The sequence below is a fragment of the Heterobasidion irregulare genome (assembly GCF_000320585.1).
Source record: "Heterobasidion irregulare TC 32-1 unplaced genomic scaffold scaffold_06, whole genome shotgun sequence".
NCBI classification, from domain to species: domain Eukaryota; kingdom Fungi; phylum Basidiomycota; class Agaricomycetes; order Russulales; family Bondarzewiaceae; genus Heterobasidion; species Heterobasidion irregulare.
Window position 1 is genome coordinate 2,252,189 of NW_009258202.1, and position 14,579 is coordinate 2,266,767.

Sequence of the window (14,579 nt, forward strand, 5' to 3'; positions counted from 1 at the left end):
CTAGGCAACCACCACCAGCACCCTAAGCGACAACTGGACGTGGCGACCTCTTTGCTTCCTTACTAAAAAAATACTACTCTGAGCTTCACTTAATTACACTTAAGGTCATTAAGAGCACGACCCGACTATGTCTAAACAGTCTGCCCTGCCTTCCAAGGCCGGGGGGACGAGAAGCTCCCTAAGGAGATCCGACGTGTCGCCGTTAGATGACATAGACGAGCTCAGACGACAGTCAGGATTTGCGAACGCAACAGCGGCAGGAGATTTTCTACATAAGAGGGGCTATATTCCGAGCAGAGATCCGAAAGAATTGGACGGGATAGCGGTGAGCAACGCTCTCTTCGGTATAGCGGCGTACGCGCAGGGCAAGGAGCTGTTAGAGGGAATAAACGCGCTGGCTATGGTCTTGGCAGCAATACACTTGGAACAGACGACACGGGCGCTAGCTACACGCTTAGCTGAGACAGCAGAAGAGAAACTCAACGAGGAAATAGAGTCCCAGATGATCAACCTAGAGAAACAACTGGACGAGAAGACCTCAGTAATCCTCAGCATGGTCGACCAGGCCTACAGCAAGATACAGCAGGCTACAGCTACCCTAGAGAGCTCGATCAAGAACGTCACTGCCCACGCATCCCACACATCTCCTATATCGCCGCCCTTCCATACGCCTGACATACCACTCAGCAATCCGTCATACGCCTCAGTAGTACATAGCCACCTACCCACATCTCACCTATCGAACCTCGCCAGGCAGAAAACTCAGCGCAAGCGCATCTTGATGGACAGCACCGCCGATTCGACACGCAGCATCAGCGACCTCTCAGAGGCACAGATTGTCGCTAAGGCAAACATCGCACTCGAGCAGATGGGAGATGAAACTACGCCGGCTGGTCAATTTACGGGCGCCAGGATCTTACGCAACGGAGGAGTACTCATTGAAGCGAACGAAGAGGCTCTCATAGCTTGGATCCAAGATGACCTGAGACGGGAAGAATTTCAAAACGCGTTCGACGGTGGCCAAGCACAAATCAAAGACAAGACTTACAGTGTCATAATAGAATTCGTCCCCATCGCCCACAAGACTGGCAACCACACCGAGTACAGACACATCGAGGGCATATCCCACATCGACCCGGGACATCTGGTTAGCACGAAGTGGATGAAACCGGTAGAAAGAAGGATGGAAGGTCAAAGAACGGCGCACCTCCTCGCGAAATTCAAATCCGCAAACGCAGCCAACAAGGCAATACGCGAAGGACTCACAATAGCCGGGAAGCTGGTGTATGGAAGGAAATCGCAGCAAGAACCGAGGAGATGTCTGAAGTGCCAGCAGATAGGGCAGCATTTCGCGGCGCAGTGCCACCAGGAGGGAGAATCATGCGGGACATGCGGGAAGAATCACGCAACGAAGGACTGTCGAGAGCAGAATCCCGATCACTTTTGGTGTGTAAATTGCAAAGTTGGAGGCCATGCCTCCTGGGACAGAATGTGCCCACGCTTCCGTGAAGAGGCAGAACGCTTAAAGCGACGCGACCCAGAATCCACTTACCGCTTCTTCCCAATAGATACCGCACAATGGACATGGGAACAGAATCCCACGATGCCGAGGAAACCACCCCAGCAACACAACGCGGGAGAATGGACGACAGTACCAAGACGCCGATACGGAACCACGACACAGGATCCAAACCCGCCCATAGGATCGCAAGGCAGAGGATGGTCCACAGCACCGTCTAGACAGAATACACCAATGCCACACACGCAAGAGATAGAGACTAGAAGGGGCGCGAGCACAGAGCCCAACGACGGTAACAGATTCCTCACCCCCTCCCAATGAACGACACACCTTCACCCGCACCCATACTACTGAAAATTTGGCAACAGAATACGAATAAATCAATGTATGCGCAACAAGATCTACTAGAAACCCTGCAAGAACAAGACGTAGACATAGCGTGCATCCAAGAACCATACCTCGACCACTGGGGTAACACGAGAGCAAACACACACTGGCGAACGGTATACCCCCCGTCACACCGTAAGGACCACACAAAGACGCGCTCCGTCATTATGATCAGGACCCGCATCAGTACCGACCAATGGACGATAGTACCAATAGACTCCCAAGACGCGACAGCAATCCGCTTGACGAGCGCTGCAGGCACGTTGGAGATAGTCAACATCTACAATGACTGCACCCACTCGGAGACGATACGCACAGTAGACACATATGTGCGAACCAGGCGACGCGATGCACCAAACGAAAGAGTCGCTTCCCTATGGGTAGGAGATTTCAATCGGCATCACCCTATGTGGGATGAGCCACGCAACCAACACCTGTTTACGTCGTCAAACCTGGAAAGTGCGGAGGAACTGATCGAGATCACAGCAAACCATGGCTTAGTGATGGCTTTAGAGAAGTATATCCCCACCTTACGGGCCATGAACTCTGGAAATTACACGAGAACGGATAATGTATTCATTACTGACAACTTTCGCGACAGGATACTTCAATGTAAAACCTTTCCCGAACTTAGGCCACCGAAAACCGACCACATCCCAATCCTCACGAGCCTGGACATCGAGCGGCACCTCGAGATCAACACCCCGAAATTCAACTTTCGCAAGGTGGACTGGAAGGACTTCAAGGACACGCTACGCGCCCATCTCCCAGACACACGGGACAGCGTACCACCAGAGCTACAAACCCCACAAGAATTTCATGCTGCACTCAGATGCGTCACGGAAGCTATCGAAAAAGCTGTCGAGCGCAACGTTCCCAAGTCCAGGCCATCCCCGTACTCAAAAAGGTGGTGGACGACAGAACTCACCGAAATGAAGAAAACAAACAAAACACTCGCAAGACGAGCCTACAGGCACAGAGCCGACCCGGAACACACAGCGCATGAGGAGCATGAGCAGGCACGGAGGAACTACGCAGACGCAATTGAAAAGGCAAAGAAGACACATTGGGAGGAATGGTTAGAGAACCTGCAAGGCGAGGAAATATGGATAGCAAATAAGTACGTGGATAAAACTTCATCAGATGGGGCTCAGGCGCGCGTTCCGACGCTCAAGCGCAAAGAAGAGAATGGCGTAGTAGTAGAAGTGGAGACTAACGAGGCCAAGAGCCATTTTTTATTCGAAAGCTTCTTTTCACAGGACGAGACTCAGGCACCTAGCCCGATGGACCACAGCTACCCTGAACCAGCATTTCCCTTCCGTCCTGTAACCAACGCTCAAATCTACAGAGCCATAGAGAGACTCTATGGCCTCAAAGCCCCTGGCGACGACGGCATCCCAAATATTGTCTACAAAAACTGCGCAAGCATCCTAGTCCCATTTCTTGGACCCATCTTCCGCGCCACATTCTCGCTTGGCATCTACCCTCAGGACTGGAAAGACTCGCGGACGCTCGTACTACGAAAACTCGGCAAACCAGACTACTCCAATCCTAATGCATACAGGCCAATTGCCCTACTCCGCACTATCGCCAAAATTCTTTCAGCCTGCATCGCGTCTGAACTAATGCAACTAGCCGAACTCCATCACCTCCTTCCCGACACACATTTTGGCTGCAGAGCCGGCCGGAAGACGACAGACTCACTTCACTATGTCACGCGCAAACTACACGACGCCATGGACAACAAAGAAGCGGCATGTGTCCTTTTCTTGGACATAAAGGGAGCGTTTCCAAGCATTAATTTAAACCGTCTCGTCCACAATATGCGAAAACGAGGCGTCCCAAAGGAGTACACGGAGTGGATTCGCATCAAGACAGGACACAGACGCACAAAACTCATCTTCGATGGATACACATCAGACTGGCTTACATTCCCTTGCGGCGCAGACCAGGGGTGCCCGCTGTCCGGAATTTTATTTCAGTTTTACAATGCTGACCTGCTAGATGTCCCAAACAGGGCCAATCGAGAAGACGGAGTGGCCTTCGTAGATGATACCGCATACATCGCAACAGCGGAGACGATGGCAGAGGCGGCTGACAAGCTGCAGGATATGATGGTACGAGCAGGCGGAGCCTTCGACTGGGCTGACACACACAACTGCACTTTCGCTGTCGATAAGTTTGCATTGGTGGGGTTCACAAGGAAAAAAGAGAAGGTGAAAGCGAGACATCGTGTTCGCACGAGAGAGGAGGCACGCAACAGGGGAAAGAAAGACAAGAAGTTCGAGTACAGAGCGCTGGAAAGACCAAGCATCACTCTGAGAGGTACGCACATCCACCCGTCAAAATCTCACAAATTCCTCGGCATTATAATCGATCAGGAGCTAAATTTCAAGGAGCACGCCGCGTCTGCACTAGCCAAAGGCACAAAGTGGGTGACACACTACAGACGGCTGGCGCGCCCTTCTAAAGGCGTCTCTACGAGATACATGAGACAATTTTACACCAGCGTTGCGCTGCCGAGAATGCTGTATGGGGTGGACATTTTCTTGTCCCCACCATCGCGTGAGGGCAAAGGCTCCAAAGGCATGATAGAGAAGCTAGCCAGAGTCCAGAGACAGGCAGCCATACACATAACCGGTGCCATGCGCACCACCGCCACTGATATTCTTGACGCACACGCAGATCTTTTACCATTCAGCCTACTGGTCGACAAAAAGTGCCATGACGAAGCCACCAGACTGGCAACACTAGCCGACGAGCATCCCCTCTACAGACACACCATAGCGGCCGCAGACGCGACAACCCATACACCAGACCGCTCCCCTCTCCATAGGCTCCTAAACGAAGCCTACGCCATCTTTCCGAGCCAATTTGAAGACATCAAAGCCGTGCGACTCGATCCAAAGTGGCAGTCAGCCATCCAAACGAGCATTGCACCCAACAAAGATGGAGCCATCGAAGCCGAGAAACAAAACAGAGACGAAATACAGGTATATTCAGATGGATCTCTAATAGAAGGGGGAGTAGGGGCAGCGGCGGTCCTGTTCAGACACGGTAACGAAAAAGCGAGGCTGCACAAGCACCTCGGCAGAGCAGAACATCACACCGTATACGAAGCAGAACTTACCGGCATCCTTCTTGCTCTACAGCTCATACAAAACGAACCACCGCATCGCTCGGCATCGATAGCACTGGACAACGTCGCTGCGATACAGGCCACAAAGATAGCCAGGAGCACCCCAGGATCATATCTTGTCGACGCAATTCACGACAAGGTAGAGAAGGAGTTCGGAGGCAGAGGCAGAGGACGACCAACCTTACGATGGGTACCAGGGCACGTCGATATTGTAGGAAACGAGAGAAGCGACGAGGAAGCGAAGGCGGCAGCGAGAGGACTCACGAGCATGGACATAGTACTACCAAAGGCGATCAGGGGACAGCTTCCCTTCAGCCGGTCGGCGGCAAGGCAAAGGTTCAACGATGGACTCAAGAAGCGCTGGAAAAAACTCATGGAACAGTCACCGAGATGGCAAAAGCTGCAGAGGATAGATCCCACAGCACCTTCGAACAGGTTTCGGAAAATCACTTCTTCTCTCCCGCGTCGACATGCCGCTACCCTTATGCAACTACGCACTGGCCACGCACCATTACAACGTCACCTACACCGTATACGTCCAGACGAGTTCGAGAACCCCACCTGTCCCGCGTGTGGGCAGCGCGATGAGACGGTGGCCCACTTCCTTCTCGAATGCCGAAGCTTTACCGACAGTCGACACCGCCTTGAGCAAGCGGTAGGGCGAGCGAGCCGTAACCTTTCCGAACTATTATCCAACCCATCGATGTTCAAACACCTATTCGAGTTCATACACGAAACCCAGCGCTTCAAGAAGACATTCGGAGACCTGAACCTGCCAAAGACCATGGAGACGGAGCTGGACGGACCTAGGAGCCGAAACGAGCGACGAACACAACCAACCACACCCCGAGCGCGAGGAGGAGGCGGTCACAGAGGAGCGACGAGACTCGTGCAGATTCGAACCGCGGAACAGAGACAGATGGCGACCACGTTACGCAGCTGGTTAAACACAGCACCTGCTACCGGACCAAACAACAGTTAAGTACGATACCTTACTATACCACCATAATTCTCGCCATGCGACCCAACCTCCCTGAGGTAAACACATGCCCCTTGAGGGCCAATGCAGAGCATAGAGTTGGATCATGCTTACATACATTCACACTACCGCAGAGTACATACAGCTACACGTCTAGACATGCGGCGCGCCGCCACTAGACGTTAATACATGACTTCACACACACACACACTGGGTTACCACATACCCACATACCCACATACCCGGACCTTGAAGTACGGGGGATAACTCGATCACATTCGCATTAGTACTGAACAACACTGAGTCACGACAGTACTGTACTGACAGTATAGAAATATGGATACAAAGGGTGTAGATCATTCCTCCATAGCATCCGAAGGAGGAGGCAGAGAGCCTCTCTTTTCTTTGTACAGCTCCGCCCATCTCGGATAGACGCGTTTGTATAGAGACATGCACACCGTGTCCATTTGGTTGATAGGGCCATCGAAGTGGGCCTTGAAGTACCCGTGAGTACCCAACGATTCTTGGATATGACCAGCTCGCCCGTGCTTCGTGTGTAATTGGATAGGTTTGAAATACAAAACGTCATCTGTTCCACCATGTCAGAACGACAGACGAGGTCTTGCACAGACAACATACCATTGTTGAAGAACATATATCTGACGGTTGCTGTCTTCTTATGAACTTTGAATGGATGGCCTGACAGAACAAGACGCTTCGTAATGACTCGTGTCGTATCAGAATGCTGGAATGACCCCATTGCAACTAGCTGGGGTGCTGAGAGGACCTGATATCAATAACCACCTCTTTTGTGGACAAATGCATTACTCACCTTGAGGATCAGGCGTTTCCTTAAGTAAGACGCAAGGCTGGTTTCCGAACACTACAGGGCCATAGATGGTGGCGACGTAGGTACTCCCATGCCGCAGATAGCGCTCAAACTTGTGTACATTGTTCGCTCCCTTGCCGCCGCCACGTGTGTGTTGGCTGTACACTGGATTGACGCTCAGTCGGCGAGGTCCCACACATAGAATGAGGGGATCCTTGGAAGATAATCAGTAATGATCGGACAGTAGAAAGAGTCTCGCTCACTTTCGATCGCACGGAGCCTTCAAACTCCGTATTTCGCTGGACAGTGAAGTTGAGAACAGTTTTTTTATGCTCATGTTGAAGAAGCCCGAATAGGACTAATGGATACCGAGGGTCTCGTTGAGCAGCGTCTTGAGGCACATCCTTCAGGAACACCGTTACCCTGGTGCCTGGCTTTGAACGCGGAGGATGTCACATGAGAGCGTGCAAAGTAGAAAACCAAACCAAAACATACCCCGACTCCGGTACCCTGCTCTGCACGCCTCCGAACAGCCCGCTCCGTTCGCTTGAAGTCCTCAAATTGGAAGATACGTGCGTAATCCCGAGGCAGATTTTCGTACGGGTCCCAGGGACTCGTGCGGAATGAGCGCATGCCTCGGTAACGCTGGAAACGTGTCCTAGCGGGCACATCTTTTGGGGTGTCGATTTCGTCTGGAAATTCAAGGTCGTCCTGCTCTTCATGTTGACGTGCGCGCCATGTATCCAGCCTTGTGCAACGATAAGAATAAATTGTGGTGTTGGGATTAGAGGGAGATTACTCACTGTCGTTCGTCCTCCTCGACATCAAGATCCTGGAAAACTACGCTCTTCCGACTAACAGCCTCCTCGTTATTTTGATCAAAGACGGGCATATCTACCATCTCTTCTTGCTCCATGGGATCCATCTCCTCGTCCTCACCTAGCTTGCCCTCCGCGTCCTCATCCTCGTTTTCATCGTCGCTACCGTCGACAATCCACGCAGCCTGATACTCGCTCATCCCCTTTGGTATCCGCTTCACTGCTTTCGGCGTCGTCCCGTTTTCTGCCTCTGGTAACTGAGAAGTTTCATCAACGCCATCTAGACCATGCATCTCCTCTTCTGTGGGCCATGTCTGCTCATTAGCCATGTCATCGGGATCATTACTCGAAACCAATGAATCAGCATCCTCAACACTGGGTTCCGCTAGAAGGACCGGCTCCACATCCATAGCATTTAGATGTCCAGATTTTGAGGAACGTGGTAGTGGTGCTGAAACAACCTGTAGATAACATAAGTATCGCGGACAGCTCCCGAAATCAACATGAGATGACTCGCCTTGGATACTTGGAAGTCGCCAAAATTAGGCAAGTGAACAAGCCTGTCCGCGGAAAGTTGAGCACCCCTGATAACACCGGTAACAGCCAATTCCCCGTTTATCCACTCCACATCCTCTCCTAGGATCCATGCTCTACCATCCCTCCACCGTACATCTCTCGGCTTACCCTCCGCCAATACCCTTAACGCATTCAGTCGCTCAGGTCCGGCATTGAGGTCGAAAACTCTCATCTGTTCAGGAGAAAAATACTGCACAAAGGATAAGAGCGATCTGACGATACCAGGTCGTGTCTTTGAATCTATTGGGAAACCAGGGGCGACGACCGATACAACTTCAGGTAGACCCTGGGCTTGAAGGGCTCGTAGAAGCATGTCACCCCATCCATCAACTTCAACGGCCGGTGATAAGGCAAAGACGACATAGTCGGCCACTTTGCACGCATCGAGGGCAGCGTAAAGGTCACGATAGGGAAGATGAATGAATTGAATCGATGTTTTGAATCGTTCTGCTCTACATACCGGCAGACGTCGGCTCACTATATTGTATAGCGCACGGTCGTGTCTGGATGGACGCACCTCAGCTTCCAGACCCCAAGCTCTGGTATGTAGACCGTCGGGGTATCAATAGCCTCTGCAAGTACAGCGGCCACGGCGCGCGCACTGACATCTTCGCTGAGTGGTATGATCGCAACGATCCGTGGTGCACCTCCTACACCATTGAAAACCCGAGTCGCGGAGACCAAGGCCTCTCGCTTTTTCAGTTGCGACTGCTTAGCATTGTTACGCCTGTTCAGTTTGGATTGGGCTGCAGCGTTTGAGGAGGGAGCTGCTTTTGGTGATTGACGAGAGATACGACCTAGATCATGGCAATTCGATCAATATACCGGGCAGTATTTCGTTGGATCCGCGCTCAAAGTTAAACCGATGCCTCGACAATAACAGAGATCGGAAAAGCCCAAACATCGTGTATAGAAAGGCCGCTCACCCTTCGAAAGTTCCTTCAACGATGACTTCGTTGCATGTTTGGATTTGAAGGATTTGTTGGTCTACATTGCAAAACGTTTTGCATGATGAATGCGCATGAGAGTCACGCACGGCTATACCTGTTTTAGTGTTGGTCGATGGTGAAAAGCTTCTGGCATGATGCAAATCCACAATTTGTTGCCGTGCCTTCTGGCAGTTCGAGGATAGTAGAGAACGAGTCTGAGAGATATGTCAAACGAATGCAAATGAGCCGAAGTCAAAGTCCTCCAAAATTGCTGTCACGTGATCTCTTGAGCAATTGCAGATGTGTCGATCCAGATAGCTAAGGACTTATGCCATTTATGCCATCAAACTTGGGAGCATAGGAGCTTGGTATCAAATTGTCCAAGAATTTTCAAGACTTGAAACCCTCATACTACGCATGTAAACAATTCGTCATGTAAATGCTGACACTCAGCAGCAGCGCACAAAGTCCAAGAAATCAGCAGAAAGTAAAAAATCTACACAATAAATTATGGCACACTCTATATACGGTACCGCCGGACGTCCTAACACATCACATGTTGTCACCAGGAATTGAGTAAACGATTTGCCATCTCGAATCCAAGGAACGTAGCACCATTGGCGAACGGAGACCTGCAAAAAGCTCACAGTCAATAAGACTTCTTCAACGTGGCGGGTATCTTTTTTACGCACCGGATCAGCGTGGGGCCTAGCCCTCTAGTAAATGCACTGATGCCCTCTGATCGCCAGATCGTGCGCACGCAATGCAATGAGGATTTATACTTTTGACCATCTGCAGCGGAAAACCCGTCCGTCTGCATCCGAGATTTAATCATGTCTATGGGGTATATCACCGCCCAAAGCTGAGCTGGAGTTAGTATGACACAGAGAACGCCTATGTGGAATGGAACGCGTACTGCGTAACCCGCCGCTGCGCCATAGAGCACGGCCTTTGCTGGGCTGATCTCGTCTCGCCGGATACCCTTTTGCGCTATCTCACGCTGGACCAATTTCTCGTATGCCCAGAAGTAGATGCCATATCCGGATGCCTCTCGAAGCAAGGTCACATTTTGACCCTTATAGATCCCTGCGATCCCATGGGAAGAGTAGATTTTCTTCATGGCATCCCAAGGACCACGGTATACAGGATTCGAGTTCGACTGGGTTTGTAGCCCTGAGAGGCAGCGTTAGAATGACCCTAGGAGTACAGAACAGGGTACGCACGAATACGTATATGTTCCACCGGTCCTGACACGACACCATTTCCTAGACCTGCCAGCACACCGGCCGCAAACAATTGCGAACTAGTCAACGTCTTACCATCAGGACCACCTGAACCAGCTCGGATGTTGCGTTCGGCAAAGAATCGCTTCACGTATTCCAAAACGCCAAACTGAATGGAAACGCAGACACCAATTCCCAGGAGAGGCGTTAGGGTGCCCTGTATACAGATGATCAATTATGAGCGGCGAGCATACACAGACAACCTCTTGATATACCTTGTAGAATGCGAGAGGGCCCTCATTCTTCAGGATTCCGCCTGCGCAGTCAAGCATGCCATTGTACGTCCCCTTCGCTGACGTTTGCATACGCTATAGAGCATTGAGAGGCGAGTTAGGTAGATAGCCCGCATAGAACGAAGTAAACAAGGGCGCTTACCACTTTGACTATGTCAAATGGCTGGCCAACCAGTACCTTGTGGTGTCATGACAGATAAGTACGAAGAACACATACACATGTGGAGCGAGGCGAATACCTGGGCAATACCTCCGGCTGTGCCTGCTGTGAGGTCCTTGGCTGTTTTTGACATCTTATGGCCGTCTGTTCGTCGTACAGTGAGTCGAGTCAACAAGGAGTGAAGGGAACAATCAAACCAGCCGACAGCCAATCAGGACAGCTGTCGTCCAAATTTCATTGGAAGAATTTATAGGTGCGATAAGATTAGATGTGATTAGATAAGATTATGCCAAATTAGATTAGATTAAGTAAATGTCTGCCATCCAGACTGTTCCGTTCGCCGAGGCGACACTGCAAAGCGAAACACCATCTGTTGCCCATAGCTACTACAATTTCGCTTTTTCCTTCGTTCTTGGTCGGCCCTTCCGGAAACGATCCAACAATACAACATCCGCAGCCCACCATCGGTCCTGCGCCTCCTTTGATTCCCTCTTCCACGCTTCTGCAATAGCCTGTGCGATTGATAATGTTGGCGAGGCAGGAGCAGGTGGGTGTGAGCGTTTATTAGGTTTAGGGGACGGAGAGGGGGGTTTGGAATCGTGCGCCATCTGTGAATTAGGTGATTAGCACGGCGCCGAGAGCGCTAAAGTCAAAGGATGTCGCACATTGTCATATGGGGTCATTAATGACCTCCAGCGGCCATGGGCACGACCTTTTATAAGACAAGCATTTGTGGCACGCGGGTGAACATGGCCAAGTCCTGCTGTGGCTGGGACACACGGCTCCATCTGTTGGAAGGTAATTCCGCTGGTATGTCTCAGCCTAAATAGGAAGGTTGAAAGGAGGAACAGATTGAAGGGGAAGCATTGAGGCGATGACAGTCGCTTATAGAGACCAAAAGGCGTGGAGAAGATCAAAGCGTGTTCGCAACCATTGTGAGCCCAAAACTACTACAACGAGGTGCGTTCTTTGTGAGGATGCAGCACGACCGAAGAGAGGCAACGCGTTCAGGGAGGATATGCCTGCACTACCCCTGCAGGCAAGAACCAGATGGCTGGGCCACGCGCACATCTGCGCCCACAGGCCGTCAGATGGGATGGAATGAGGTAACCAGAATACACGCACCATGGAGGGAATTAGGATGGAAGTAGTGCCGACTGGCCTTTCACACGTACTTATTCGCGACTGACCTTAGACGGTCCTTTTTGCGACAACCGCATCGAGCAACTTGAAAGGATGTTCCACGATGTCCATTTTTTCCTGCATCTCGATATGTCGCATGACAGATACCAAATTGATCGGTGATATTTGGAGCAAGCAGCACTTTAACCGCACGCGACCAGATAGTATGGCCTATATTTGCACGAACAATGGAGGGGAGCCACCTCAAAGCACAGAACAAGAGGATCTGTTCCCAACGTATGATGCTCGCGCGATAATTGAGACGAGTCAATGAGACAAGCCGCACGTAGAAGCAAAAGCCCTGCAGATAAAGTGTCAGGTGAAACCGACAGTTGATTGATTTATCATGCTCCTCCTAACGTGCTCACTAATCGCCGACCGCCTCCGACCCCAGACATGTCCCTCAGCACTAAAAGCTCCGACGACCATCCTTTTCTGTCGAACCAAAGCAGATCTACAAGATTCAAGGACTCGCTTCCATCGTGAAAGCGCGCTTGAGGATGGCAGAAACGTGAGTAACCTGGGTCCTGTACGCATCGAAAGCATTTTGATAAGATCTGATACGCACGTCCACGGACAGGTACGTCAACTTCCTCGGTGGATCCCCTCTGAACCGCCTTTCCTGGCTACGGACTTCTCAATCGTTTCTGAACTCCATCGCTGCCTCGCCTGCAACACGCTGGATTGTTTTTAAACGCGGAGAGCCGCTGATCGTGTCCCGTGTAGACTCTGGCGTCAGCCTAGCACGGTTGACCACGGCTGATGTGCGGCCCCTTCTAGGCTCAGAGCCTTTTTTTGGACAGGGGCAGAACGACGGAGAGATTGCCGCTCCTGATGTGCATGTTCTGGAGGCAGCTAGATTCCGAGGTGCTCCCATTGTCTTTCTCGGATTGGACGAACCACTGGGAGATAGCGCACTCGCACTTCCGCCACCGACAAGTGATGTGAATTCCGGTTCGCAAGATCCGCAAGTCACGGCGCATAATTTTAAGGGGACACCATATTTCTCATTGGATGTCTCGGGTGTTACAGACGCGGAGATTGAAGCCGTACTCCAGGGATCAGAGGCGGGGAATGGGGCACAGATTCAGTTTTCTGAGCCGCGAGCTGCTACGCGGGGATTCAGTATGTTCGATGCGGCATTGTTTGCGTCAGCGAGGAGTATGGTAGATTGGAATGATAGAAACAAGGTCAGTGATGATACATTGTCACGCCTCAATCAGTCTTAAACAAGCAGATAATCAGTTCTGCGCGGGTTGCGGCTCTCCCGTCTACTCCCTTTGGGCAGGCTGGAAACTGACATGTTCATCTTTGGTGCCCTGGGCAGACAACCGTAACAGAAAGCCTTGTCCAACAGTGTTCGTTTCATATTAATCGTCGCTTGTTTGCCTTGTATAGACTGATGTTGTTTTAGAAAAGGTCTTCATAATTTTCAGCACCCTAGAACCGATGCCGTAGTCATCATGGCTGTTGTCAACGAGGCCGACGACAAGATACTACTAGGGCGAAACGTGCGTAGAACGATGTCTGTAGTTTTACAGAACATCTCATCCCAGGCACGATAGAAAAAATTCCCCGCAAAGTTCTATTCTACTCTTGCAGGCTTCATGGAGCCAGGAGAGTCGTTCGAGGACGCTGTCAAACGAGAAATATGGGAAGAAGCAGGCGTCAAAGTGTGGAATGTTACATATCACTCAACGCAACCTTGGGTCCGCATAAAGTTCTGCCACTGGGGTACGATGATCATGCTGATCTACCCTGTTAGCCATACCCTGCAAGCTTGATGATTGGCTTTTACGCGACTGGCGATCCTGCGCAACCCATTCGTACCGACCTCGATAACGAGCTTGACGGTATGCTGACATCGTTGATACATCAATGCACTCAAATCCTGATGATCACTATAGATGCACAGTGGTTCACCCGAGAACAAGTTTTAGCTGTGCTTGCTCACGAAGAGGGTACGACTTTTACTAGAAAGGATTACAAGCAGATGAACGACATTGTCGACGGTAAGAACAGTGCCCAGGACGTTGATGCGTTGGCCGGAGATGCCGCAGCCAACGTCGCAGCGCAGCTAAAGCCTGCCCGCCCCACCGTAGAGGAGTTGGCTTTCAGGGTTCCCCCCATTTCAGCCATCGCAGGTGTCTTGATTTACGAGTGGGCTCACGGAAAGCCTCCACCAGTGCCCGCCGCTGTGCCGAAGGGTAGAATGTGATCTCAGATCTGTGATCGACAATTTTGACCGAGGTCGGGGTTGGTCGGGTATATGGCCTATTTTTGCTTTTGTTTTTTGTTTTACACCTGGCGAGTACCTGGCCGGTTGTACTCGGCTTTTTTTTCGAATTCACTTAGTGATTATAATTACTTCTTCCGATGTGCAGACTGAGTGCAGACTGGCGAATAATGCTGGCCTTGTTCTCACCGCAAACTCTATTGGAGACACCTTGGTATGGACTCCACGAAGCCTGGCCGCAGCTGGTGGCGCCTGGACCGATCCGGAAAGGTTTATTTATTTGAATTTTATTCGAACGTGATCGCGAGA

General features: G+C 51.1%; 5 protein-coding genes across 5 annotated transcripts; 3 read left to right on the plus strand and 2 right to left on the minus strand.

The window, feature by feature from the left end:
* Nucleotides 1-1,177: 1,177 nt before the first annotated feature.
* On the plus strand, nt 1,178-1,597 carry HETIRDRAFT_27883 (uncharacterized protein; the record flags this gene model as incomplete). The annotated part of the gene is made up of 1 exon (XM_009548590.1): nt 1,178-1,597. A coding segment is annotated over one exon (420 nt), but the record flags the coding sequence as incomplete, so codon positions are not given.
* A 3,929-nt stretch (nt 1,598-5,526) lies between these two features.
* Nucleotides 5,527-5,808, plus strand: HETIRDRAFT_28304 (uncharacterized protein; the record flags this gene model as incomplete). Its single annotated transcript, XM_009548593.1, has 1 exon — nt 5,527-5,808. A coding segment is annotated over one exon (282 nt), but the record flags the coding sequence as incomplete, so codon positions are not given.
* A 572-nt stretch (nt 5,809-6,380) lies between these two features.
* Nucleotides 6,381-9,330, minus strand: HETIRDRAFT_169847 (uncharacterized protein; the record flags this gene model as incomplete). The annotated part of the gene is made up of 10 exons (XM_009549482.1): nt 6,381-6,613; nt 6,664-6,801; nt 6,857-7,067; nt 7,117-7,287; nt 7,349-7,601; nt 7,657-8,132; nt 8,189-8,699; nt 8,765-9,044; nt 9,174-9,234; nt 9,292-9,330. The coding sequence occupies 10 exons, from the start codon at nt 9,328-9,330 to the stop codon at nt 6,381-6,383; spliced, it is 2,373 nt and encodes a 790-aa protein (XP_009547777.1).
* A 224-nt stretch (nt 9,331-9,554) lies between these two features.
* Nucleotides 9,555-10,985, minus strand: HETIRDRAFT_62137 (mitochondrial carrier protein; the record flags this gene model as incomplete). The annotated part of the gene is made up of 7 exons (XM_009548687.1): nt 9,555-9,808; nt 9,869-10,038; nt 10,093-10,349; nt 10,400-10,616; nt 10,675-10,767; nt 10,835-10,870; nt 10,932-10,985. The coding sequence occupies 7 exons, from the start codon at nt 10,983-10,985 to the stop codon at nt 9,739-9,741; spliced, it is 897 nt and encodes a 298-aa protein (XP_009546982.1). The 3' UTR covers nt 9,555-9,738.
* Nucleotides 10,986-12,481: 1,496 nt separating this feature from the next.
* HETIRDRAFT_385820 (uncharacterized protein) lies at nt 12,482-14,414 on the plus strand. The gene is made up of 7 exons (XM_009549483.1): nt 12,482-12,545; nt 12,615-13,224; nt 13,280-13,392; nt 13,449-13,545; nt 13,600-13,743; nt 13,800-13,887; nt 13,942-14,414. The coding sequence occupies exons 1-7, from the start codon at nt 12,535-12,537 to the stop codon at nt 14,250-14,252; spliced, it is 1,374 nt and encodes a 457-aa protein (XP_009547778.1). The 5' UTR covers nt 12,482-12,534; the 3' UTR covers nt 14,253-14,414.
* Nucleotides 14,415-14,579: the final 165 nt, after the last annotated feature.